Source organism: Cucurbita pepo, chromosome 10 (genome assembly GCF_057944985.1).
Source record: "Cucurbita pepo subsp. pepo isolate OVF chromosome 10, ASM5794498v1, whole genome shotgun sequence".
Taxonomy (NCBI): domain Eukaryota; kingdom Viridiplantae; phylum Streptophyta; class Magnoliopsida; order Cucurbitales; family Cucurbitaceae; genus Cucurbita; species Cucurbita pepo.
In genome coordinates, this window is record NC_141807.1 from 6,480,345 (window position 1) to 6,502,904 (window position 22,560).

The window sequence follows — 22,560 nt, forward strand, 5'->3', positions numbered from 1 at the left end:
TCAACTGAGGGGCAAAAAGGTCATTTTGCCCCTCCAGCCCTAATAGGGGTCCAAGGAGAACCCTGTCAGATTCCCTGCAAAAGAAAGAAGGAGTTAGAGAGAAATCAGAGAGGAGTCAGCCAGGAAGATTAACGGACCACCGCCGGAATCCATCTCCAGACGAGACTCATACAAGGATTGAGAGGCTAGCAAGGCCGACGCTCCGTCAAAACCTAAGAACATTTCGCGAGGTAAGGTTTCTGAATGACATTGCTCAGATCTCAGTTTTCCCCTACGTGAATCGATCCTAAAATGCTGAAATCTTCACCTAAGAACAACTCACGCACGGTCTGTGAAGAAGTTTGGCAGAGACCTCAACCCAAAGGCGGAGATCCGAGAGTCGTCCTAAAACGGTGAGCGAACTTCCGACGTTCTTAAATCATCCGATAGTCAAGAAAAAATTATAGAAAAAATACTAGGACGTAGCCTGTAACACAATTTAGAAATTTGCCGAAGGAATCATATCGATCCGATCTACGGATCGAAAGTTATGAAAATCGAAAAAAAAGACAGACTAGGTTTCGATTTTCAGAGGACAGAGAAGAAAGAAAAAAGAGAAAAAAAAATGGCCGGCGAGTAGCGGAGGGCGGCGACAGGCGTTGGACACGCGTCGACCATCGGCTGGAGCAACGCAGCTCCAGTGAGGCGTCGACACGTGTCGCCTGCAAGCCGGGCCGAACCGCAATGCGAGTCGAGCCGACCGGACCGGGCCAGGCCGGTCGACCGCGACTACGCGGGAAGTGAGCGCGCGTGTAGCCTGTGACTGGCGCCTTCCCGCGCGCATGGCGACGCACTCCCAGCGCGTTGCTGGCGCGTGAGCGCGCGTGGAACGGCCAATTTGGGCTGGTTGTTTTCTGTTTGCCCGACTTTTGTCCCGGTTCCAATTCTAATACTATTTTTACGTGAATAGGGACCTAATTTAAAGAAATCAGTATTTTTGGACACCTCACGGGCAAAGAAACGCTAGCAAAAAGGGCACGCGTCAACCAGGTAAGTCACCACCCGGTATTTAGGAAGAAATACTTGTAGGATTCGCTCGGATTGCATGCATGCTAGTAGTTCTGCTTCAGATTAGCTCTCCATGTAAACTATTAGTCAGATTAACTGTTGTGTTTGTATTGGGTAAATTACATGAGTGTTGCTGTATGCTTTAAGCTTCCGCTGTATGTATGCATGCATTGATTTATGTTAGAATTGTGTATGCCGAGTTTCGGGTGCTTGATCGACGAATTCGCCCCATTGAGCGCGAACTTCATGCTCTGGGTGCTTGATGGAGGTCATCGCCCCGTTGACCCGGTATGCCTAGTTTGCATGAATTCCATACTATGATGTTAGAATAAGATTGCATGCACCCTCTGTTAATTGCTAGGGCCCATTTCTATGATAAGATTAGGGAATTTCTGTTAGGAGCGATATGCCGCTCTAGTCAGACTTAATTTTCCCCTAGAAACTTAGCGGTTTACCACGGCAAGAAGGTACCCCGGAGTGTTCATAGATTGCTAGCGTGTGAACGGTATCTATAGCTTCGTGGGAGGACCAAGGGGTCCCTGATCAGTCCTTACTGCTCTTAGCCATTTCGCATGGGAAATGTGTCCCCACGTCGTACAGCCCATTAGCTGCATGGGAACGGGTTGGGTCGCGCCCCCCATAGGGGGAGTAAATGGGCGTAGGGGTACTCAGCACACCCCTAGGCTAGGTACCATGTAGTCCCAGATAGCCATGTAGAGGTAGCACCTCATAGAGAGATACCGACCATAATAGCTTGGCATAAAGAACCTCTAGGCCTTTAATGAAAGGACGACGAACCGGTGAAACCCAAGGGGCAAGCCCCAAGGGACTAAGACTAGAACCAGATGTCCTAGAACCGAGTTAGGAAACCGTGGGAATCTGTAAATTAAGATGCGAAGAGAGCCTACAAGTAGGTGGCTTACTGAGTATAATTTTTATACTCATTCCTTTCTACCTTCCTTTTTGTCAGGTGCCGGTCGAGGTGGAGGAGCGTTGGAGAGCTGTGCGGTCACAGAGGGGGTCGTTCCGGAGCGTCAGTCCCTTTTCGATCTTTTGGAGTCTTTTGCGAATTCCTTTTAAATTTGTATTTTATTTCATTTTTGTAAACTTAAACCCTCTTTTGAAATATTTAATTTTATTTGATTTTCATCTCTTTATTTCACTCTTCTTTTTATTTTCTTTCCATTTTGTTTGTTTTCGAAGTCACGATTCGGTTTTTTAAAGCCTCGAAAATCGGGTCGTGACAGTTATACTATGTAACACGTGCTCGTGGATATTTACATTAATATCATTTTCATACTCTTAGGGTTGTGTCCTATGTCGATCTAACGACATGATGCAATATGGCAAACAACATCATAAGGCATGTTCAACATGCAAAACATCATCATGTTAATAACATCGTCATGCATACAGCATACTCATCATAGAAGCCATTAAGTGCATCAAATATAACATGTACGTCTTGCATCAAAACATAAATAGTGTACATTTAACAAACATCACAACACAACGTCATACTCATACATCATCATAATTCAAACAATCTTTAGCCTTGACCACTTACTTGGTTGGCCTTGGCCAAAGTACCCCCTAAATAGTTAAACTTAAGCTCCCATTTCGTGAGAGCTGCTTCCTACGTTGTCGGGGTTTGTTTCCTATCACACCGTTCACCAATTTCCATTAGAATTTCACAATTAATTTACCTATAATTAATTAAATGTGAAATGCGGCTCTAAAAAGACCTCGAATACCTTAATCGGGGGCAAAAACAGATCCAGAAGGGTCGAAACAGTGGAAATCGGGCTGAAAGTAGGTGAGCCGAGCTGAACAGTAGCTGGGAGTCGCCGGAGCGTCACTGGAGGGAGCCCAAGCCGTTTGCGCCGCGCCGAGCCGAGCCGAGGGACCGTCTACGCTGCTGTGTGACACATGGCAGCAGCAGCGCGAGCATTGTCGTGCGGTAGCATCGGGTTGAAGCGCGGGTTGTAGTCCGGTTCGGGTCGTGGTCCGGGTCGCAGGCTACGGAAGGCTACTGGGCCAAGACTAATCGTTGGGTCTCGGCTTACTGGGCTGGGCCGCAAGTGTTTGGGTTGCAGGTCGGCTTGATTGGACCGTGGGTCTGGTCACGGGTTGGTTCAACTGAACCGTAGCTTCTGGGCTGGTTTGAGGTTTGGGCCGCTGTAGTTGGGCTGGGCCGAAGGCAGAGGCCGAGGGAAAGAATGGGCTGGCTTTCTCGGGTTTTGGGTTCTGGTTGACCCGGATCAGTGGATCTCATCTTCCGTACCCGACTTCGGCCGATTTTCCAGCGAGTTTTTTCTCTTCTTCCCGCAGCATTTCTGTTGCCGATTTCGGTCCTCTTTCTTCCTTTTCCCCTCTATTTGTCATCCTTCTTTCTTTTTTGGGAGTTTTGCGGCCTAAAAGTTCCTAAAGAACGATTAGGAAAATCCAATTTTCTGACCTTAGTTACCGACGACGGCGCTAATGAAAACGCACAAAACGTACCTTGAGTTATTGTGCTTTCGTTAGGGATCCTTCTCGTGGTGGTAACTGATCGTTTAGTGTCGGTTTTTGGGTGGTTTGGGGGCTCATCGGAGAAATTGGAAACTCGCCGACGTTTATCCGAAATCTCTCTCTCTCATATTTTCTTTCTTTTCTCCTTTCGCAAGTATTCTGATAGGTGCTGGGAGTCGTGGGCTGAAGGCTGGGCGTGGTGTGGCTGTCGTTTCGCGTGGGGTCCGCGAAACTTGGCGGTCGCCGGAAAACTCGCTAGTTTTCCGGCGACTGAGTTTTTTTTTGTTCATTTTGTTTTTCTTTTTCCTTTCCTTTTTCTTTTTTTTCTTTTTCTTTCCCGGGTCGTTACACCATTCCAGATAACGGGTGCATAATCCAACCTCCAACACATGGGTTGGGGCGCAATGTTAGCACAGGTGACATTGTCCTTGAAAGACCTTTTCAAAGAAAAGACGCCCTGACGTTCGTCCCGCAACTCTCGCCCATGCTGTGACACACATATGTGCCACAAAGTAGCTGGCTTAGGCCACAATAGTACATTTTGAGGCATTTTCAATCTTTCTCGAGTAGACGTCATTTTGACAAGCAGTCATATGGCCCTATGCAGCGTCCATCAAGTATCCGATTGATACCAAATTTGGTGAGCTTTCATCTTTCACATAGATGGACTAGCCGACCCTCTTCAAGCTTGTCTTCGACACTCGTGTCACCTCGTTGAACCTTGTGTATGCCTCAGCTTTGATTGAATGCACACTTTTGGAGTGTTGGATGATACACATTCAGTACCGTTTAATATGTCACAAGTTCTAAGTGGATGGCATCGCATTCCTACATACAAAGTAGACCCTCACCAATCGAGACAAGTTCATGGTTAGGGGTTGTACTCTAATCATCCTTACATAGTACTAACCAACACACAAAATCTATAATGACGCTATACATAGCTCAAGGACCAAGGAAAGACAAGTCAAAGTTTTAAGGCTAACAAAATAGTCTCAAGTGATATAAATTTCAAATTCTCGACTAAAGGTTTAGATGTTCAAATCCTCCACCAACATATTATTGAAAGTAAATTCAAATTATAAATATCCGTTTGAATTTTTCAAAAATTACATGGAGCAATTTAAAATTATGCTAAATTGGGGTGGGGCGGGGCGCGCGCACGGGAGCACATTGGTGGGGCAGGCGAGCGCACAGGAACGTTCCAACATCGCCCCACCGTGCCGTTCCACCACTGCGTCGCCGCTGTCAACCGCCCTTGACCTCCGACCACCACCCCTACGCCCCAAGCGTATGCCCATGTGTGGCGCATAGTGCTTAGTGTTGAGTTATGGAGTCTGCTCCCTGTATTTATAGCTTGGTCAATGACTATATCCGGTAAAGCTATATTTGGTAAAGCCATATATGGTGAAGCTATATCCGGTAAAACTATATATGGTACATAGCTATATATAGTAGATGGTTAAATCTGGTAAAGCTATATTTAGTAGACTGAACCATATATATATCCCGTCCAGTAAAGCTTTGAAATGTACTTTTCTATTCTCTGTACTCTCTTGTTGTACATGCCTGAAGTCATCAATAAAAAATCCTTTTAGCCAGAGTTCTCCTTGCAATTCTCTCTATCCTTTTCTTTGTGATCATCTAGATCGAGCGTGTGCGTTGTTGTGCGATCCTAACACTTAGGGCGTGGGCATGGTAGAAGATATTGGGGTACCCCCGTGGCTAGCCTATGATACTATTTGTAATAGCTCAAGTCCACTGCCAGTAGATATTGTCTACTTTGACCTGTTACGTATCGCAGTCAGCCTCACGGTTTTAAAACGCGTATGCTAGGGAGAGGTTTCTACACCCTTATAAAGAATGTTTTGTTCACCTTTCCAACCGATGTGAGATCTCATAATCCACCCCCCCTTCAGTGCCCAACATCCTCATTGGCGCACCGCTTGGTGCTTAGTGTCACAATCGCACTTTTGATGGCAGCGGACTTGCGATTGTGCGACACTTACTTTCCAGCAATAAGTGAGCTAAGCCAATTCGTTCTTACGTCGCCTACTGCCAAGCGACGTATGCTCGAGCCTCTAGCCTTGGTTTAAGAAGAAGTTGAGGGCAGAGAGAGATTTTTGAAAGAGAGATTTTGAAAGACATGTTATATATGCAAGCAAGAGAGTAACAACAACGGCTCACAGTATATAACTATTGGTAGGGAGAAGTTAACAACTAGTCATATCCCCCTATAGTACATTTTTAGGTATTTCATGTGTGGCAGGCCTAGACATGATTTTTTCGAAACGTCATACTTCCTAAAAGCATAAAAGTAAAACACTAGAACATGGAAAGACATAAAGGGTTTGGTTTGTCATGGGCATGCGGCCATGGGCAACACGCCTTGGACGAGCATGATTGTGACATCATCCCCCACCTAATTAGTTGACGTCTCTATCAATCGACTACTTTCAAACCTGGCGATGTGGGTGACGGCGGAGTCCAGATCTTCGGTAGGGAGATTCTTTTGACAAGGAATTCGCGAATCTTCCGTACAAGTCTTCCTATCTTTCTAACCCTGTCGGCTAGGATCTCCTCTATTTCTTTGGTGTCTCTTTGTTTCAGATCGATGCTTGGTCTAGTGATTACTTTTCGCTGATTGTCGTCTAGGTCAGAGTGATAGGGCTTCAAGTTGCTCACATGAATTACTGGGTGGATTTTCATCCATGTGGGTAGCGCAACTCTGTAAGAAGTAGCCCCGATCTTTTTAAGGACTTCAACCGGGCCTTCATATTTTCAAACTAGTCTCTGGTCCTTTCAACTGTGGAATCTGATATGTTCTGGCCTCAACTTGATGAGGACTTGGTCTCCTGCTCGAAATTGGAGGGGGTGACGCTTCTTGTCCGCCCACTTCTTCATATGCTTGGCAGCTTTCTCCAAGTATGCCTGGGCTATATCTATTGTCTGCTTCCATTCTCTTGTGAAGTTTTGAGCTTGAGGGTTTTTTCCTGCATAAGGATGATCAATAATATGGGGCAAGGCTGGCTGTCGTCCACTTACAATTTCGAAGGGGCACTTTCTCGTAGACGAACTCGTTTGACAGTTGAAACAGAATTGAGCGACATCTAGCAGTTATATCCAGTTCTTCTGGCGAGCGTCGACAAAGTGACGTAAGTATTCTTCGAGCAAGCAGTTGAACCGTTCTGTCTGTCCATCGGTTTGAGGATGATAGCTCGAGTAGATGTTTAAAGTCATTCCTAAGAAGGCAAATAACTTGGTCCAGAATGTGCCAATGAATCTACCATCCCTATCGCTGATGATGCTTGACGGAATGCCCCATAACTTTACTATGTGTTTGAAAAATAGTTGGGCTGTTAGTTCAGCCGAGCATAATTTGGGGGTGGGAACGAATGTCCCGTACTTCGAGAATCGATCTACGATAACCAAGATGGCGTCATATTCCCCGACTTCTGGGAGGTGTGTTATGAAGTCCAGAGACACACTTTCCCAAGGCCTTGTTGCCACGGGTAGAGGTTCCAAGAGTCCCAAGACTTTGGCTTTCTCGACTTTGTCCTGTTGGTAGATGAGGCACGTCTTGGTGTACTGCATTATGTCGTCCCACATATTTGGCCAGAAGTACCCCTTTTTTATTAAGGCATAAGTTCGTTGCCACCCAGGGTGACCGGCCCATAAAGTATCATGACATTCTTGAATGAGAGCTACTTCCTCAGTTCTCCTATTTTTGGAACGTATAATCTATTTCCCTTTGTCATTAGAAGGTCTCCCTTGACCCAAAACTGTCGTGTCTTCCCAACTTTGGCTAGTTCAACGACGGCTTTGGCCGATGGGTCTTTATGTAAATGTTCTTTGATGATGTCGCACATCGATCCATCGATCTTACTTGAGTGGATATGGGCTAACATGAACACGGCCGCATGTTCGCTCTTCCGACTCAGCTCGCCGGCTGCTTGGTTACTCTTTCCTGCCTTGTGTTCAAATTTGAAGTCGAATTCAACTAACGACTCTTGCCACCGGGCTTGTTTTGCCGTCAATTTCGGTTGATTGAAGAAATGGCAAATGGTGCTGTTATCCATCTTCACAACAAAATGTGATCCCAAGAGGTACTGTCTCCAGACTCGTAGGCAATGGACCACGGCTAGCATTTCTTTTTCAGAGACAGTGTACCTCCTCTCAGCATCATTGAGCTTTCGACTTTCATAAGCGATGGAGTGGTCTTCTTGAATAAGGACACCTCCTAGGGCAAAGTCGGAAGGATCTGTCTCTATTTCAAATGGTTTAGCAACATCCACTAAGCCGAGGATAGGACCCCTCGTCATGGTTGCCTTCAGATCTTCAAAGGCCATTTGACATTCATTTGACCACGACCAAGGGTGGTCTTTCTTCAGAAGTTCTGTTAATGGGGCAGCTCGTCGTGAAAACCCTTCGACAAACCGCCTATAATAGCTTGCCAATCCTAGGAAGGATCGTACATTGGATATGAAAGTAGCGATTTTTCACTCTTGGATAGCTTTTATCTTGTCGCTATCCATACCGATCTGTCCACAACGGATGACATGTCCAAGGAAGTTGATACATGTTTGTGCGAAGGCACATTTTTCTTTCTTGACATACAACTGATTCTATCGCAGCTTGTCAAACACTAGCTTCAGGTGCACCTTGTGTTCCTCTAGGGTTGTGTTGTATACAACTATGTCGTCAAGGTATACTACGACGATCTGATCCAAGTATCCGTGGAAGACCTGGTTCATTAACGTGCAAAACGTAGCTGGGGCGTTTGTCAGGCCAAAGGGCATTACCAGGAACTCAAAAGCCCCATACCTTGTTACGCACGTCGTCTTGGGCTCGTCCCCTTCGGCGATACGTACTTGGTAGTACCCTGATCGTAAGTCCAACTTCGTGAAGTATTTGGCCTCGTGAAGTTGGTCAAACAAGTTAGATATTATCGGCAATGGGTATTTGTTGTGTACAGTCACCTTGTTCAAGATTCTATAATCTATGCACAAACGCAACGTCCCATTCTTCTTTTTCTGAAACAGTACGGGGGCTCCGTAAGGTGCCTTTGCAGGGTAGATGAATCCTATCGCCGACAACTCATCTAGTTGTTTCCTCAATTCGGCTAGCTTAGGGGGAGCCATCTGGTATGCGTTCTTTGCTGGGGGTTTAACCCCGAGGAGGAGTTCAATTTCATGATCGATGTCTCGACGGGGTGGTAATGTTTGTGGTAAACTCTCTTGCATTATGTCAGCATAAATGTCTAGTACACCATTGATTTTGCTTGGAATAGTTTCCTCAGTGGTCACTTCTTCCATCATGGGTATAGCCATAAATGTATGTTCCTTTCATGCGAGTCCTCTTTTCAATTGTATGACCGAGATCATTCTAAGATTACCTGATTACTTGATGCTTGCAGGTATTACTGTGGGGTTGTGGTCGGTAATCACCAAGCATTTCACCAATGGCATTGGGATAACTTTGTGTTCTAGGAGGAAGTCCGTCCCAAGTATCATGTCGAAGTCGTCCATGAGAACCACAACAAGGTCCATCTTTCCTGACCAGGCCCCTAATTTCAAGGGAACTCTTTTGGAGACTCTCACGATAGGCAAGGCCTTGGAGTTGCCAGCTTTCATTTTTCTGGGGTCCTTTTCTATGGTGAGTCCCAATCTTCGTGCTTCTTGGTCGGCGATGAAGTTGTGGGTCGCACCTGAGTCTATCAAGGTGCTCTTGCTCGGTCGAGAGTTTATTGTTGCGTCTATGAACATAAGCCCTTTCTCTATTTTCTCCTTTGGGTCGACCTTCCGTTGGAGGGCTGACAAGAATTTAAGCGCACCCATTCGGGGGTTGTCTTGATCTTCCCTCTTGTCTTGCATAGTCTCGACTCCTGTGTCGTTGCTCTCTTGAATGGACACTTGGAGTGCATTGAGAGAGGCCTAGTAAGGACAGTAGGACAGTTTGTGGGGCCTTTACACAACAGGCATTGTAAAGGTGTCGTCGGGTAGTTCTTTTGAGGGTAAGGTCCTCGAGATGTGCCCGCTTGGTTATTCTGGGGAGGTCTATCTGTCCACCCACTTGGTCTGTCGTTACTTCCGTTTGGCCTATTAGGGCATTCATTTCGATGACCTGGTGGCTTATATGTTTTGCCCCCAGTGTTTGGGGCCTGTGTTGTTCTTCTTTGGAAACTCGCTTCGTTTCCAAAGTCTAGGAGTCTCTCGGAGTTGGCAATTGCGGTGCTAGGTCTTGAACCTTTTTTTCGTGTATTTTTGTTTTGGCCCACGGTTTTAACCCATTTATAAAGAGAAATACCTTGTCTTTCTCTGACTTGCCCCTGATATCTAGCATCAGCGTAGAGAACTGTCTGACATAATCCCTTATGCTTGCAGTTTGTTTTAGGGTATTAGTTTTTCTCTTGCTATATATTCTACATTTTTGGGGAAGAATTGGTCCCTCAACTCTCTCTTGAGGTCTTCCCATGAGTCTATGGTGCACAATCCATTCTTGATGTCTTGCACCTTCGTATGCCACCAAACCGAGGGCAGAGAGAGATTTTTGAAAGAGAAATTTTGCAAGAGGTGTTATATATGCAACCAAGAGAGTAACAACAACGACTCACAGTATATAACTATTGGTAGGGAGAAGTTAACAACTAGTCATATCCCCTCATAGTACATTTTGAGGCATTTCATGTCTGGCAGGCTTAAACATAATTTTTCCAAAACGTCATACTTCCTAGAAATACAAAAGTAAAACACTAGAACATGGAAAGACATAAAGGGTTTGACTTGTCATGGGCATGTGGCCATGGGCAACACGCCTTGGACGAGCATGGCCGTGACACTTAGCTCTTATACCATAGTAATAGCTCAAGCCCACCGCTAATAGATATTGTCCGCTTTGACCTGTTATGTATCGTTGTCAGTCTCACGATTTTAAAACGTATCTATTATAGAGAGAGTCTAGCCCTACTCCGACCAGTGCCTTCCACTGTTCGGTGACTAAACCTAATACCAATTTTAACACCTACCGGTGTGAATTTAGATAAAGCTTCCAATTGAAGTCTAATATGAAATCATACACAAATTCACGTGTTGCCATTAATTGTTAAAACTAAATTAAAAGTAAGGATCAAAATAGTATTTTTTTTTTTAAATAGACTAAAATTATTTTAAAATTAGAAATGAAAATAGAATTATAAAATTAAAAAAAAAAAAAAAAAACATGTATTTAGGATGTCTAGAAATGAGATATCTATTAAATAATTAAATAATTATGTTTGGTATTCAATGAGAAGGTTATTTAATAGAAAAATTAAAAATATTAAAAATATTTTTTTTATAAAAAAGTTAATTTTATTTCTAAACTTATCCATTTCACAATAAATTTATAAATTTCATCTAATCCAACGCTAAAAGTTAATTTCTTCCCCATTGGTTGGTTATTCAAGAAAAATTGTGTATCACAGTCGATGAATTTAGCTCATCCATTTGTTTTTCATTAGTTGGAGGACTTCCAAATACCTGCCTCAGGCTTCACCTAATTCGGCGTCACTTCATTTTTCTTCAGTGGTTGTGGTGGCTGTGGCTGGGGTTGGTGAAAGCGGGTGTCGCGGCGTGGGGCCGGAAAAAGTTAGGTGAATCGTAATCCATTCTAGAAATCCTTTAAATTCCACTCCAAATATCGAAAACCCATTTGATTTTTCTTGAGGTTTTTTTCTGGGAAGAATCGGTGATGGATCTCTCACAGTCTTTAGATCCGCAAGTCCTTCTGGGTTTGGCTGTGGCTGTTTTAGCCCTTGCCGTTGGTGCTCTCTATGTATTATCCTCGTCTAAAAAAGGCAAATCCAGAGGTTAGCTACTCTTGAATCTCAGTTTTTCTGTAGTTCCCATTGCTTCGATTTCTGGGATCGGTTGTGTTTTGATTTGTTCTCTTTTATGAAAATTTGAGATTCCGGTCATGTCATTTCGTGAATAAGTGGAGTTTTTGAGTTGGAAATCGATATAGATTAAGGATTGGATCCATATCTGTTCTTATTTTGGATGTTGTTATATTATCTGGTTAATCTCTTTGTATCAACTCATAGTTTAAATCTTATTTGTGAAAATTACATATAAAGAGGAGATAAATTGAACTCACTACCCATTAAGTGGGTCAATGCTGTCTACTTGAGCTTGAACTCTGTTCAAGTGAGCTAGCTTATAGTAACTTGAACTTTCTTGAAGTTGTAGAAGCTAAGTAATCTATGTTACATGGTTCCATTTTCTGTCTAGATCTGTAATGGACATTCCAGTTCAAATTCGACTGATGATCTGTTTTAAATTGATATCAGTTAAGGAGATTTGATGAGAAACATCACATAAACAGGGCTTCATGTTAGAGTTGTCCATGAAAATATTATATCGTTCGGTTATAAGAAGGCTCGATTCAGTAATGTGTGGATCAAATGTGGTGTTCACTCAACCCTTTAGCAGGATTCTAGTGCTTTTGGTGGTTTTGTTGTGATGATACATTAGAACATTGTCTGTTATTGGTGCTTTATTTGATTCGTTTACTTAATTTGTTTACTTTATGATTGGAAAGACGTGCTCGTATGTTCTTGGGTAAGCACGAAAGCATCCATACTTTTATTGAGGCTGCATCCTTTCTAGCTTTATCTTGGAGTGAATTACCTTCTCCATTTTGTACTTATCACAGTGGAGGTGTTTTTTGTGTTTGTAATTATCCTCTTATAGGACACTCTTTTATTAATGAAGTGGTTTATGTTTCCTCAAAGTTTAATTTGTTTTCATTATGATATGGTTTTGTGTATTCAGGTTGCTTGGATCCAGAGGTATTCAAGGAGTTTAAACTTATCAAACGCGTGCAGCTGAGCCATAATGTGGCGAAGTTTACATTTACACTCCCAAATCCTACTTCAGTTTTGGGTCTTCCCATTGGACAACATATCAGTTGCAGGTCTAGTAGTTGATTCTTATTTATTCTTCATAGGATTATTTGGATTTCTACTCGCCATGGCTATGGATACGTAGCTGATTGAAAAAACAATGTTGATTTTGACACTATATGGTGTAGGAATCACAATACTATACTCTCCTGTGTTAACTCGGTAACACTTAGAGAGATATCCTGAAATAAGCAAGTTTCCTTTAAAGATAGTTGTTAAACTATAACGACCTTAGCCTACCGCTAGCAGATATTGTCCTCTTTGGGCTTTCCCTCAAGGTTTTTAAAACGCATCTGTTAGGGAGAGGTTTCCACACTCTTATAAAGGGTATTTCGTTCTCCTCCCCAACCGATGTGAGATCTCACAATCCACCCCCTTCGGGTCCAGCGTCCTCGCTGGCATTCGTTCCCTTCTCCAATCGATGTAGGACCCCCCAATCCACCCTCCTTCGAAGCCCAACGTCCTTGCTAGCACACCGCCTTGTGTTCACCCCCCTTCGGGGCTCAGCCTCCTCGTTGGCACATCGCCCTATGTCTGGCTCAGATACCAACTGTAACGGCCCAAGCCCACCGCTAACAGATATTGTCCTCTTTGGGCTTTCCCTTTTGGGCTTCCCTTCAAGGTTTTTAAAATGCGTCTGCGAGGGAGAAGTTTCCACGCTCTTATATAGAATGCTTCGTTCTCCTCTCCAACCGATGTGGGATCTCACATAACGGTCAATCCTGCCTCTTCTTCATTATAGATTTTTTGATTCAGCTCATAGCCGGTCACAACTTTTGTTGGATAAGGTCACTTGAAATTATATTATTTAGGCTACGACTGGTCTTTTCGCCTGAGAGATATTGTAGGACTTTAAAGAAAACTTCTAAAACTTTGTTACGGTGGAGTATCTTGTGTTTCTTAGCTGCTTGATTGTGTTCATCGTTGAGAAACTTTTCTATTCTTTAAATATGCTAACCAGAAATGATTTCCGGACTCTCCCTTCGGTTTGAGTGGGGATGTGTGCCTTATTGCCCTCTTCACCTGGTGTTGTTTCGAAGATGACTGTTCCATATTGGATCATTTACTGTCCCTGAGAAATTATAATTCATTCATCTTACAGGGGCAAGGATGGCCAAGGTGAAGAGGTCATCAAACCGTACACACCGATTACTTTAGATTCTGATGTTGGTTATTTTGAGCTCGTCATAAAGGTTTGTATTTTCTGATTCTTATTTGATGAGCAGTATTTTAATGGTATGCATACTTGTTAATCTGAACTCTGTAATGTGTTTAATCAGATGTATCCCCAAGGAAGGATGTCGCATCATTTCCGACAGATGCGTGTTGGCGATTTTCTTGCTGTAAAGGGGCCCAAGGTATGTTCAATCAATAATGACAGCTTTAAGTCATGTTTTTTATGCTTTAAGTATTGATGTTTTTTGGGATTCGAGCATTCAGCTTCCTTCAGGTTCGGCTGCAGACTTAATGAAACATTTTGTTTGAAGAATTTAATGAAACATTTTGTTTGTCTCAGACACAAAGACCCCTCTTATTCTTTCTCTAGTGAGACAGAAACAAAGAACTTTATGGTACCTTTGAAAACACTGAGAATATTCAAAATTCACAACGAAAATATTTCTGCAGGGGCGTTTCAGGTATCAACCTGGGCAGGTCCGAGCATTTGGGATGCTCGCTGGAGGCTCCGGCATTACTCCTATGTATCAAGTACGAATTTCCTTTTCTTTTGGCTTGATCATTTTAGTTACTCAACTTACCATCATTCAGACGACTTGATTGTTGTTATCGATACTTCGCTTTCTTTTCTGCTCCTTAGGTTGCTCGAGCAATATTAGAAAATCCGAACGACGAGACGAAGGTACACCTCATTTATGCCAATGTCACCTATGAGGACATTCTTTTAAAGGTAATGTTGTCATCTTTCTTCAATAAACTTACCCCTCGTCCTCGTATTGACCATAAATTTGGATACCAGTTGATCCTCTCATTTCGAAACATGTTGATGGTTAGTTTTTCTCTTAATGGAGAGAGATAAACCAGGCTAACTGGTGTGACCGATACTCTGAGTGGTATCGTAATCAATCTACTCCTTTCTCAGTGCTATGAATTTCAACTGCCGAGTCATTTGATGAAAATGTTTTCGGTACTTTCATGTTTGAACTCCTTAGCTGAACACGTGTATGGAGATCGTTTATCAACTTAAGTATAGTTTAATTAGTCAAGGCATATATCCTCAGGGTTTGTCATGTGCGATTTTGGGTATTGAAGAGTGAAGGATCTTAATATTTTTGTAGCCTCTTCTTGGGCTTCCACTTTTGCTTTCATAATAATAATTCAATTTCTATGATTTGTGTATCTCTCTGTAATTTCATCACTTTTCCTTACCAAAAGAAACTTGTGTGGTTGTAGGAGGAGTTGGATCTTCTTGCCAAAAGGTACCGAGATAGCTTCAAGCTCTATTATGTCTTAAACCAGGTCAGTCTTCTCCTTCACTCACAGCCCCAAATATATCCTTTTCTCTGTGGTTAAACTTTTTACCATTACAAGATCTCGATGTCAAATGACGGGAAATCGTATTATGTTTATTTTGTTTTGTTGTCTAGACCGATATTAAGTGATCGATATGAACTTCGACGAATCTAGTGAATTAAACTGATTGGTATACTATCTGATTAGATCTCTTTCTTCAAATCTGACCGTTCTTAAAAGTTATCATAGCTCGATCTTGTTCTATTGGCTTGAAGTCCATTTTTTGTAGCAGGGTCGAAGATTCTTCGTAAAAGTTAAAACATAAATGAAATTACTTTTAGTCGACTGTTCTCGGAAAGTTGTTTTGTTCTTGTGAGTGCTCTAGAGTCCCCCGAGCTAGTGAACACTTTCGGATTCGTAAACTTGTGCATTGTGGATGGAATTGGGTTCTCTAAGGCCATGATGGGGATCTCCTTGGGAGCTTCATTTATGCTTGCTTGATTATGTACTTTGTTTAATGGTTTGCAATGTCATATCTTTTAATCAACCATTCATATATCAATTGCTTACTCAGCCTCCTGAAGAATGGGATGGTGGCGTCGGATTCGTATCGAAGGAGATGATTCAAACCCACTGCCCCGCTCCTGCTTCTGATATTCAGGTATATTCGATTACGACTATGGTTTCAAATAATACGAATGCTTTGGATCTGTTTTCGAAACCATGTTTGAACGATTTCTTTTTGTCCGAAGTCTGTTCTCTTGTTTTCTTGTAATTTATTCTTACGAACGACCTGTTTCCAAAAGCTAACGAAGATGTTCTTTCATGTGCACAATAAGTTGGATCGGAGTAGGACCGTTGGATCATTCACTTGTCCGTGTTAATAGGTTTAAAAATTAAGCTTATAAACACTACCTTCACCATTCGTACGCATTTACTCATTGGATCATTCGCTGCGCATTTATGAGATTAGTAGGATTGTTTGCTGCTGTCTGATCTTTTATTCATAAAACAACCAAATTTTAAGTGTTATCCTGTTTTGTAAGCAGGTTTTAAGATGTGGGCCACCACCAATGAACAAGGCCATGGGTGCTCATCTTGAAGCTCTTGGATATGCACCTGAGATGCTGTTCATGTTCTGAGCCTTCCTCAACCTCCACACTAGAGCTAAGCATCATTTATTTTTCTTCCCCCTTCTAAATTTTGAACATTATGCACTGAGAGGATGTTGCCTTAGCTCTTTTCACTTTGCAATGTTGTTGAACTTTGATGCCATCAATAACTTCCAACTCTTAGAGCTAGTGAGAGTCTAGACTAGTTTTCATTCACATTGTTTGTTCATGTAACAATTCTAGAATGGTTTTCTTCTCGAAGTGTAATAAGACCGTTTAGATTACCTTTTTAAGTGCTTGAAAACGCTTTTCTTTGCATCTAAAAGCCAAAGCCCAAGTCTACTGGTGGGAGAGATTGTCCGCTTTGGCCCATTACGTACTGTCAGCTTCACGGGTTTTAAAATGTGTCTATTAGGGAGAGTTTTTCAAACTCCTGTAAAGAATTATTCGTTTCCCTCTCCAGCCGATGTGAGATCTTATAATCCACCCTCCTTTAAGGCCCAGCATTCTCGTTGGCACACTGCTTAGTGTCTGGCTTTGATACCATTTATAAGTCTACCGCTAACAGATATTGTCTATTTCGGCTCGTTACGTATTGTCGTTAGCCTCACAGTTTTTAAAACACATCTACTAATAAGAGGTTTTCATACGTTTATAAAGAATGTTTCATTTCACTCTCTAATTGATGTGGGATCTTACAACACCTTTGTAAGCACCTAGAAAGTCGATATAAACATGCGCATACTCGAGTAGAAATTGTGCAACTTGAGATATTCTTTTTTAAAATAAATGATCTGATTGTCATATCAACATGGTTTTATCGCTAGCTTACGAGTTTATAATATATAGGTATAATTTTAAGAAATTTGCCATCTTTTTCATTTGTTATTGCGAGTATTTTGGGCTAGTTTATATATACAATTCTGTCAAATAACTACAATATGTATCCATCAAATAACATTTGGTATGATGTGTATCAATTTACACCCTTCAAAATCGTTGTACACGTGTGTACGACTTCTGAAAGGGATTGACATAATACGAAAGAAAAACTCTAGTAAATAACCTACTGTTGGGGTCAAGTAATTCAAACACACATACATGATGAGACCTACCTTTTAAAACAACGTAACATGGTCTTGAACTCTTTCCAGACCGGATAGGGTTGGATGTGTGGTACTTCCCCACACATGGCCACACACAAACACATGGACCCACTAGGCGGGCTCGCATACGTATCCCTGGGCTTGGCTTCATCGGGCTAAACGAGTTGACGTGTGAGCCGTGTGTAAGAAAGTGCTACACATCCAATTTATCCGAATTAGAGTCCACCTCTATAATGGTTTTAAATGATAGGTTCCTAATCATATTTACATATGTTTGCATTTTCGACCCCAATAGTGGAGCCACTTACCGAGTATTTCTTAAAATACTCAAGTCATGTACTACTTCTATATTTTAGGTAAAGGTAAGACACCCCTATCCGGCTGACGGCAACATCACAATTGAAGACCATGACACATGCGTAGAGTAGTTGCATTTAATTTCATAAACTTTAGGTTAGTATAGGACATTTCTTTTTTATTTTTACTTATGTCTATTTTATGAAGATGTTTTAAATGAATATTTCTACATAAAAAGTACGTCATGCATACGATAGCGACTTTAGGTTAGTAAAAACTAAGGTCGTTACAAGTGATGCAACCTTACTAGTTAGCCCTAAGTAAGCAACATTATAACCTTAGCCTTGAGCTCACAAGTTAGCAAAAGTAAATAAGTTTCGTTGGACTATATGGTCCAAGTGTCAGCTTAGGCAAGTCTTGAACGTGTTTCATGGTCTTGGGTTCAAGAAAAGTTAAAATGACTGGCGAAAGATTTTAAGTTACAAATATAGTTTAAGGACTTACAAGCATGCTACTTACTGAATATTTTATACTCAATTCTTATTACTTTCATTTTTAAATGGTAGTAGAGCTGTGTGACTGTTGTAGTGGCGAGCTCAAGTTTTAGGGTTGTTGAGTTGTATGGATTGATCCGTGTTGTGATATCCCACATTGGTTGGGGAGAAGAATAAAACATCATTTATAAGGGTGTGGAAACCTTTTCCTAGCAGACGCATTTTAAAGCCTTGAGGGGATCCCGAAAGTGAAAGATCAAAGATGACATTATCTGCTAGCGGTGGGTTTGGGCCATTATAAATGGTATCAGAGCTAGACACCAGACGATATGCCAGCGAGGAGGCTGTTCCCCGAAGGGAGGTAGACACGAGGCGGTGTGCCAGTAAAGATGCTGGGTCCCGAAGGTGGGTGGATTTGGTGGGAATCTCACATTGATTGGAGAAAGGAACGAATTCCATCCAGAACACTGGGGCCTAAAAGGGGGTAGATTGTGATATCCTACCTTGGTTGGGGAGGAGAACAAAATACCTTTATAACGCTGTGGAAACCTTTCCCTAGCAGACGCGTTTTATGTCATTGAGGGAAAGGACAATATTTGCTAGCGGGTTCAATTGGATCATCAAAGTTGTTTAATTTTTTAATTATTTAAAAAAAATATATTTATGCACGGTCCATGTTACAAGTGCATCGATAACATCGTTTACAAACTTGACTCGTAAAAAAAATATAAGAGACTTAAATAATTATACATAAAATTATACATATTTTAATTATATAAAATAAAATAAATAAATAAATAAATAAATAAATAAATAAATAAATAAAAAAAACCTAGTACTCATATTTTAATTATATAAAAATAAAGTAAAAAAAGGAGAACCTAACTCGTTGCGTCATTCTTTTGGTCTCTTCTGGTTTCTCCGTTTCCCTCCGGCAGCCGCTCTGATTTCTTTCGTCTCTATCCATTTCTGTCTTTGCAGCAACCTCGCTCCGTCATCGCAGCTCCTCCATCTCTCCGGTGATCGCCGTTGAGGTCTGCTCGGATCGAATGTTTTTTCTTATTTAATCAACTTCAAAATAGGGTAAATTTGGAATTAGGTCAATTTTCAATTGAATTTAACTAAGACAATATTTCGAATCCTACTGGATTTCGAATTCTATTCTTTGTTATGCTGCAATGTTTTTCGTTTACTTTTCTATTTTGCCTCATCCGAACCGCTTTGTTTTTGTTCTGTTTATTTTTTCTGATTTTACCTTTCTGCTTGTTTGTTTCATGACACTTGACCAATTAAATTTAGACCTTAAGTATTGGTTTGGTGGCTACTGACTGTTGAGGCTTGAACTTGCGACATTTCCCAGGTCAATTGAACTAACCCCTAAAATTATTCATGTTTGGGACTATTTAATTTTGAAAAATCATTATTTCTGTGCTTTTTCGACCGTGTGTTTGTGTTTCTATTATTTGCAATGATAATCCAACGCTTTGTTGTGAAAACTGCAAACTAGATTGTCTTGTTTATTTATGCTTTCGGGTTTTCAAATAAAAATTAATTAATTCATTTGACACTAATTTTATATAGTTTTCTCATAATATTTTAGTTGTTAATACATGAATTTGAAATGAACTTTTAGGTTCCATTTTGCTTACACAGAAAATTGGGTGTAAATAATGTGTTCAGTTATGTTTTAAAGAAAGAACTTCATTTCTGCATAAATAAGGCATTATATTGTGGTTGATGATCTCTTGTAGCTCCATAAGGCATCAAAGCTCTGTTATAGTTTTTGAGAGTAGATATTGATCTTTCTATTGTTCACTATATATAAATTTCCTCAGATGCTCTAAATTGTCATATGTTTGAGTGCTGAATCTGTACCTGTGCAAAAAAAAAAATAGTATTTTTTTTTTTGCTTGTAATTCGTGTGATTGTGATATGACTTTTTTTTTTTTGGGGAAACATGATGTGATAGTATGTGTGTACCACGTCTTTGTGTTGTTAGATTTTAATATGATTTTACTTTTTTATCTGATCCTCGTGTTGCAGAAAATAGATGGTCAATGTTTCTACTAAATGTCAGACGTGAACAGATGGTCATGTTAATGGCTTTTTCTTTTATGCTAGGTAATTTTCCCCCATTGTCAGGTTGATTGGTGCAATGGGAAGGAAGAAATCAGAAGAAGGTGGTGGAAACGCCAAAGTCAAGCCTGGTAAAGATGCTTCCGGGAAGAGAGAGAAGCTTTCAGTGTCAGAAATGCTTGCCAGTATGGATCAGAAATCTGATAAACCGAGAAAGGGATCTTCATCTTTGAGTGGTGGTGCTAAACCTCAAGCAAAAGCTCCAAAAAAAGTTGCATCATACACTGATGGCATTGATCTCCCTCCCTCAGATGATGAGGAAGAAGAAATTGTGTCTGACGAGGAGCAGCAAAGTACCAGTTCCCAGAAACGGCTACCCTGGCAGGACAGGGCTGAGACGAAGCCTCTGGAGGTGGCTGTAAGTGACAAAGAGTTGAAAAAACGAGAGAGGAAAGATATGTTTGCTGCCCATGCTGTAGAACAGGCCAGACAAGAAGCTCTAAAAGATGACCATGATGCTTTCACTGTTGTAATTGGTAGCCGAGCTTCGGTTCTTGATGGAAATGATGAAGCTGATGCAAATGTCAAAGACATTACTATTGATAATTTCTCTGTTTCAGCTAGAGGGAAAGAGCTTTTAAAAAATGCATCCGTGAAGATATCTCACGGGAAGAGGTATGGTTTAGTTGGGCCTAATGGTATGGGAAAGTCTACATTATTAAAGCTCCTTGCTTGGAGGAAGATACCCGTTCCTAAAAATATTGATGTTCTTTTGGTTGAACAAGAGGTGGTTGGTGATGATAGAACTGCACTTCAAGCAGTTGTTTCTGCTAATGAGGAGCTGGTCAAGCTTCGGCAAGAAGTTGCTGATTTGCAGAATTCTGATGCTGGTCAAGAGGAAAATGATGATGAGGATGATGCAGGAGAGAGGCTTGCTGAGTTATATGAAAAGCTGCAACTCTTGGGATCAGATGCAGCTGAGGCTCAAGCTTCCAAGATTCTTGCTGGACTGGGTTTTACCAAGGATATGCAAGCACGGCCTACCCGCTCATTTAGTGGTGGATGGAGAATGAGAATTTCACTGGCTCGGGCTCTTTTTGTTCAGCCAACACTTCTATTACTAGATGAACCCACAAATCATCTAGACCTTAGGGCTGTTCTCTGGTTGGAGGAGTACCTCTGTCGGTGGAAGAAAACTCTTGTTGTTGTGTCGCATGATCGAGATTTCCTTAACAGTGTTTGCAATGAAATTATTCATCTTCATGACTTTAAGCTTCATTTTTATCGTGGGAATTTTGATGGTTTTGAAAGTGGATATGAGCAGCGTCGGAAAGAAATGAACAAGAAGTTTGAGATATATGATAAACAGGTGAAAGCAGCTAAGAGGTCTGGAAGCAGGGCTCAACAAGAGAAGGTAAAAGACCGAGCAAAGTTTGCTGCTGCTAAGGAAGCCTCAAAGAACAAGTCCAAGGGAAAGGTTAATGAAGATGATCCCCTACCAGAGGCCCCCAGAAAGTGGAGAGATTACAGTGTAGAATTCCACTTCCCTGAACCCACCGAGCTCACCCCACCATTATTACAGTTGATTGAAGTAAGCTTTAGTTATCCAAATAGAGAAGATTTTAGACTTTCTAACGTTGATGTGGGTATTGATATGGGAACGCGGGTTGCTATCGTTGGGCCCAATGGAGCGGGGAAATCTACTCTTCTGAACCTGCTGGCAGGTGATTTGGTACCTACAGAAGGTGAAGTTCGGAGGAGTCAGAAGTTGAGGATTGGGAGGTATTCACAGCATTTTGTAGACCTTCTGACAATGGAGGAAACACCAGTTCAATATCTTCTTCGTCTTCATCCTGATCAAGAGGGTCTAAGTAAGCAGGAGGCTGTTCGTGCCAAGTTGGGGAAGTTTGGACTCCCTAGCCACAATCACCTCACGCCAATTGCTAAATTATCTGGGGGCCAGAAGGCCAGGGTTGTTTTTACCTCAATTTCCATGTCCAAGCCACACATATTACTGCTTGATGAACCGACGAATCACTTGGACATGCAGAGTATTGATGCACTTGCAGATGCCTTGGATGAGTTTACTGGTGGAGTTGTTCTGGTTAGTCATGATTCTCGGCTCATATCACGTGTCTGCGAGGATGAAGAAAAAAGTGAAATTTGGGTCGTTGAAAATGGCACTGTGGAGTTTTTCCCCGGAACGTTCGATGAATACAAGGAAGAATTGCAAAAGGAGATTAAAGCTGAGGTTGATGATTAGATCAGTGATCATGAGAAATGTGTTGGATTTTCAAGTAGCACGTCCTACTTCATCCCTTTTGGTTTCTGAGGTTTATTTTGCATCTCAAGTATTCAGATCGATGTGTTCTAATTCTGTAATTCTTCGTACGTTAATTACTTATAATTCGGGTATGTACAATTAGTGAGAAAATTGTCATGAGTTTTGCTTGAGTTACTGTACTATATTCTATGGAAAACTTCACAGTATTCATAATATTTGCTCT

At 41.6% G+C, this 22,560-nt stretch overlaps 2 protein-coding genes across 2 annotated transcripts; both read left to right on the top strand.

Moving 5' to 3' along the window:
• Positions 1–11,015: 11,015 nt before the first annotated feature.
• On the top strand, positions 11,016–16,373 carry LOC111803352 (NADH--cytochrome b5 reductase 1). Its single transcript, XM_023687713.2, has 9 exons — positions 11,016–11,404; positions 12,369–12,510; positions 13,602–13,692; positions 13,780–13,857; positions 14,126–14,206; positions 14,316–14,405; positions 14,909–14,974; positions 15,543–15,629; positions 16,018–16,373. Exons 1-9 carry the CDS (start codon positions 11,287–11,289, stop codon positions 16,108–16,110), a joined length of 846 nt encoding a protein of 281 aa, XP_023543481.2. The 5' UTR covers positions 11,016–11,286; the 3' UTR covers positions 16,111–16,373.
• A 2,480-nt stretch (positions 16,374–18,853) lies between these two features.
• LOC111803323 (ABC transporter F family member 4-like) lies at positions 18,854–22,552 on the top strand. Its single transcript, XM_023687670.2, has 2 exons — positions 18,854–19,011; positions 20,099–22,552. Exon 2 carries the CDS (start codon positions 20,133–20,135, stop codon positions 22,314–22,316), a length of 2,184 nt encoding a protein of 727 aa, XP_023543438.2. The 5' UTR covers positions 18,854–19,011; positions 20,099–20,132; the 3' UTR covers positions 22,317–22,552.
• The last annotated feature ends 8 nt before the right edge of the window (positions 22,553–22,560 follow it).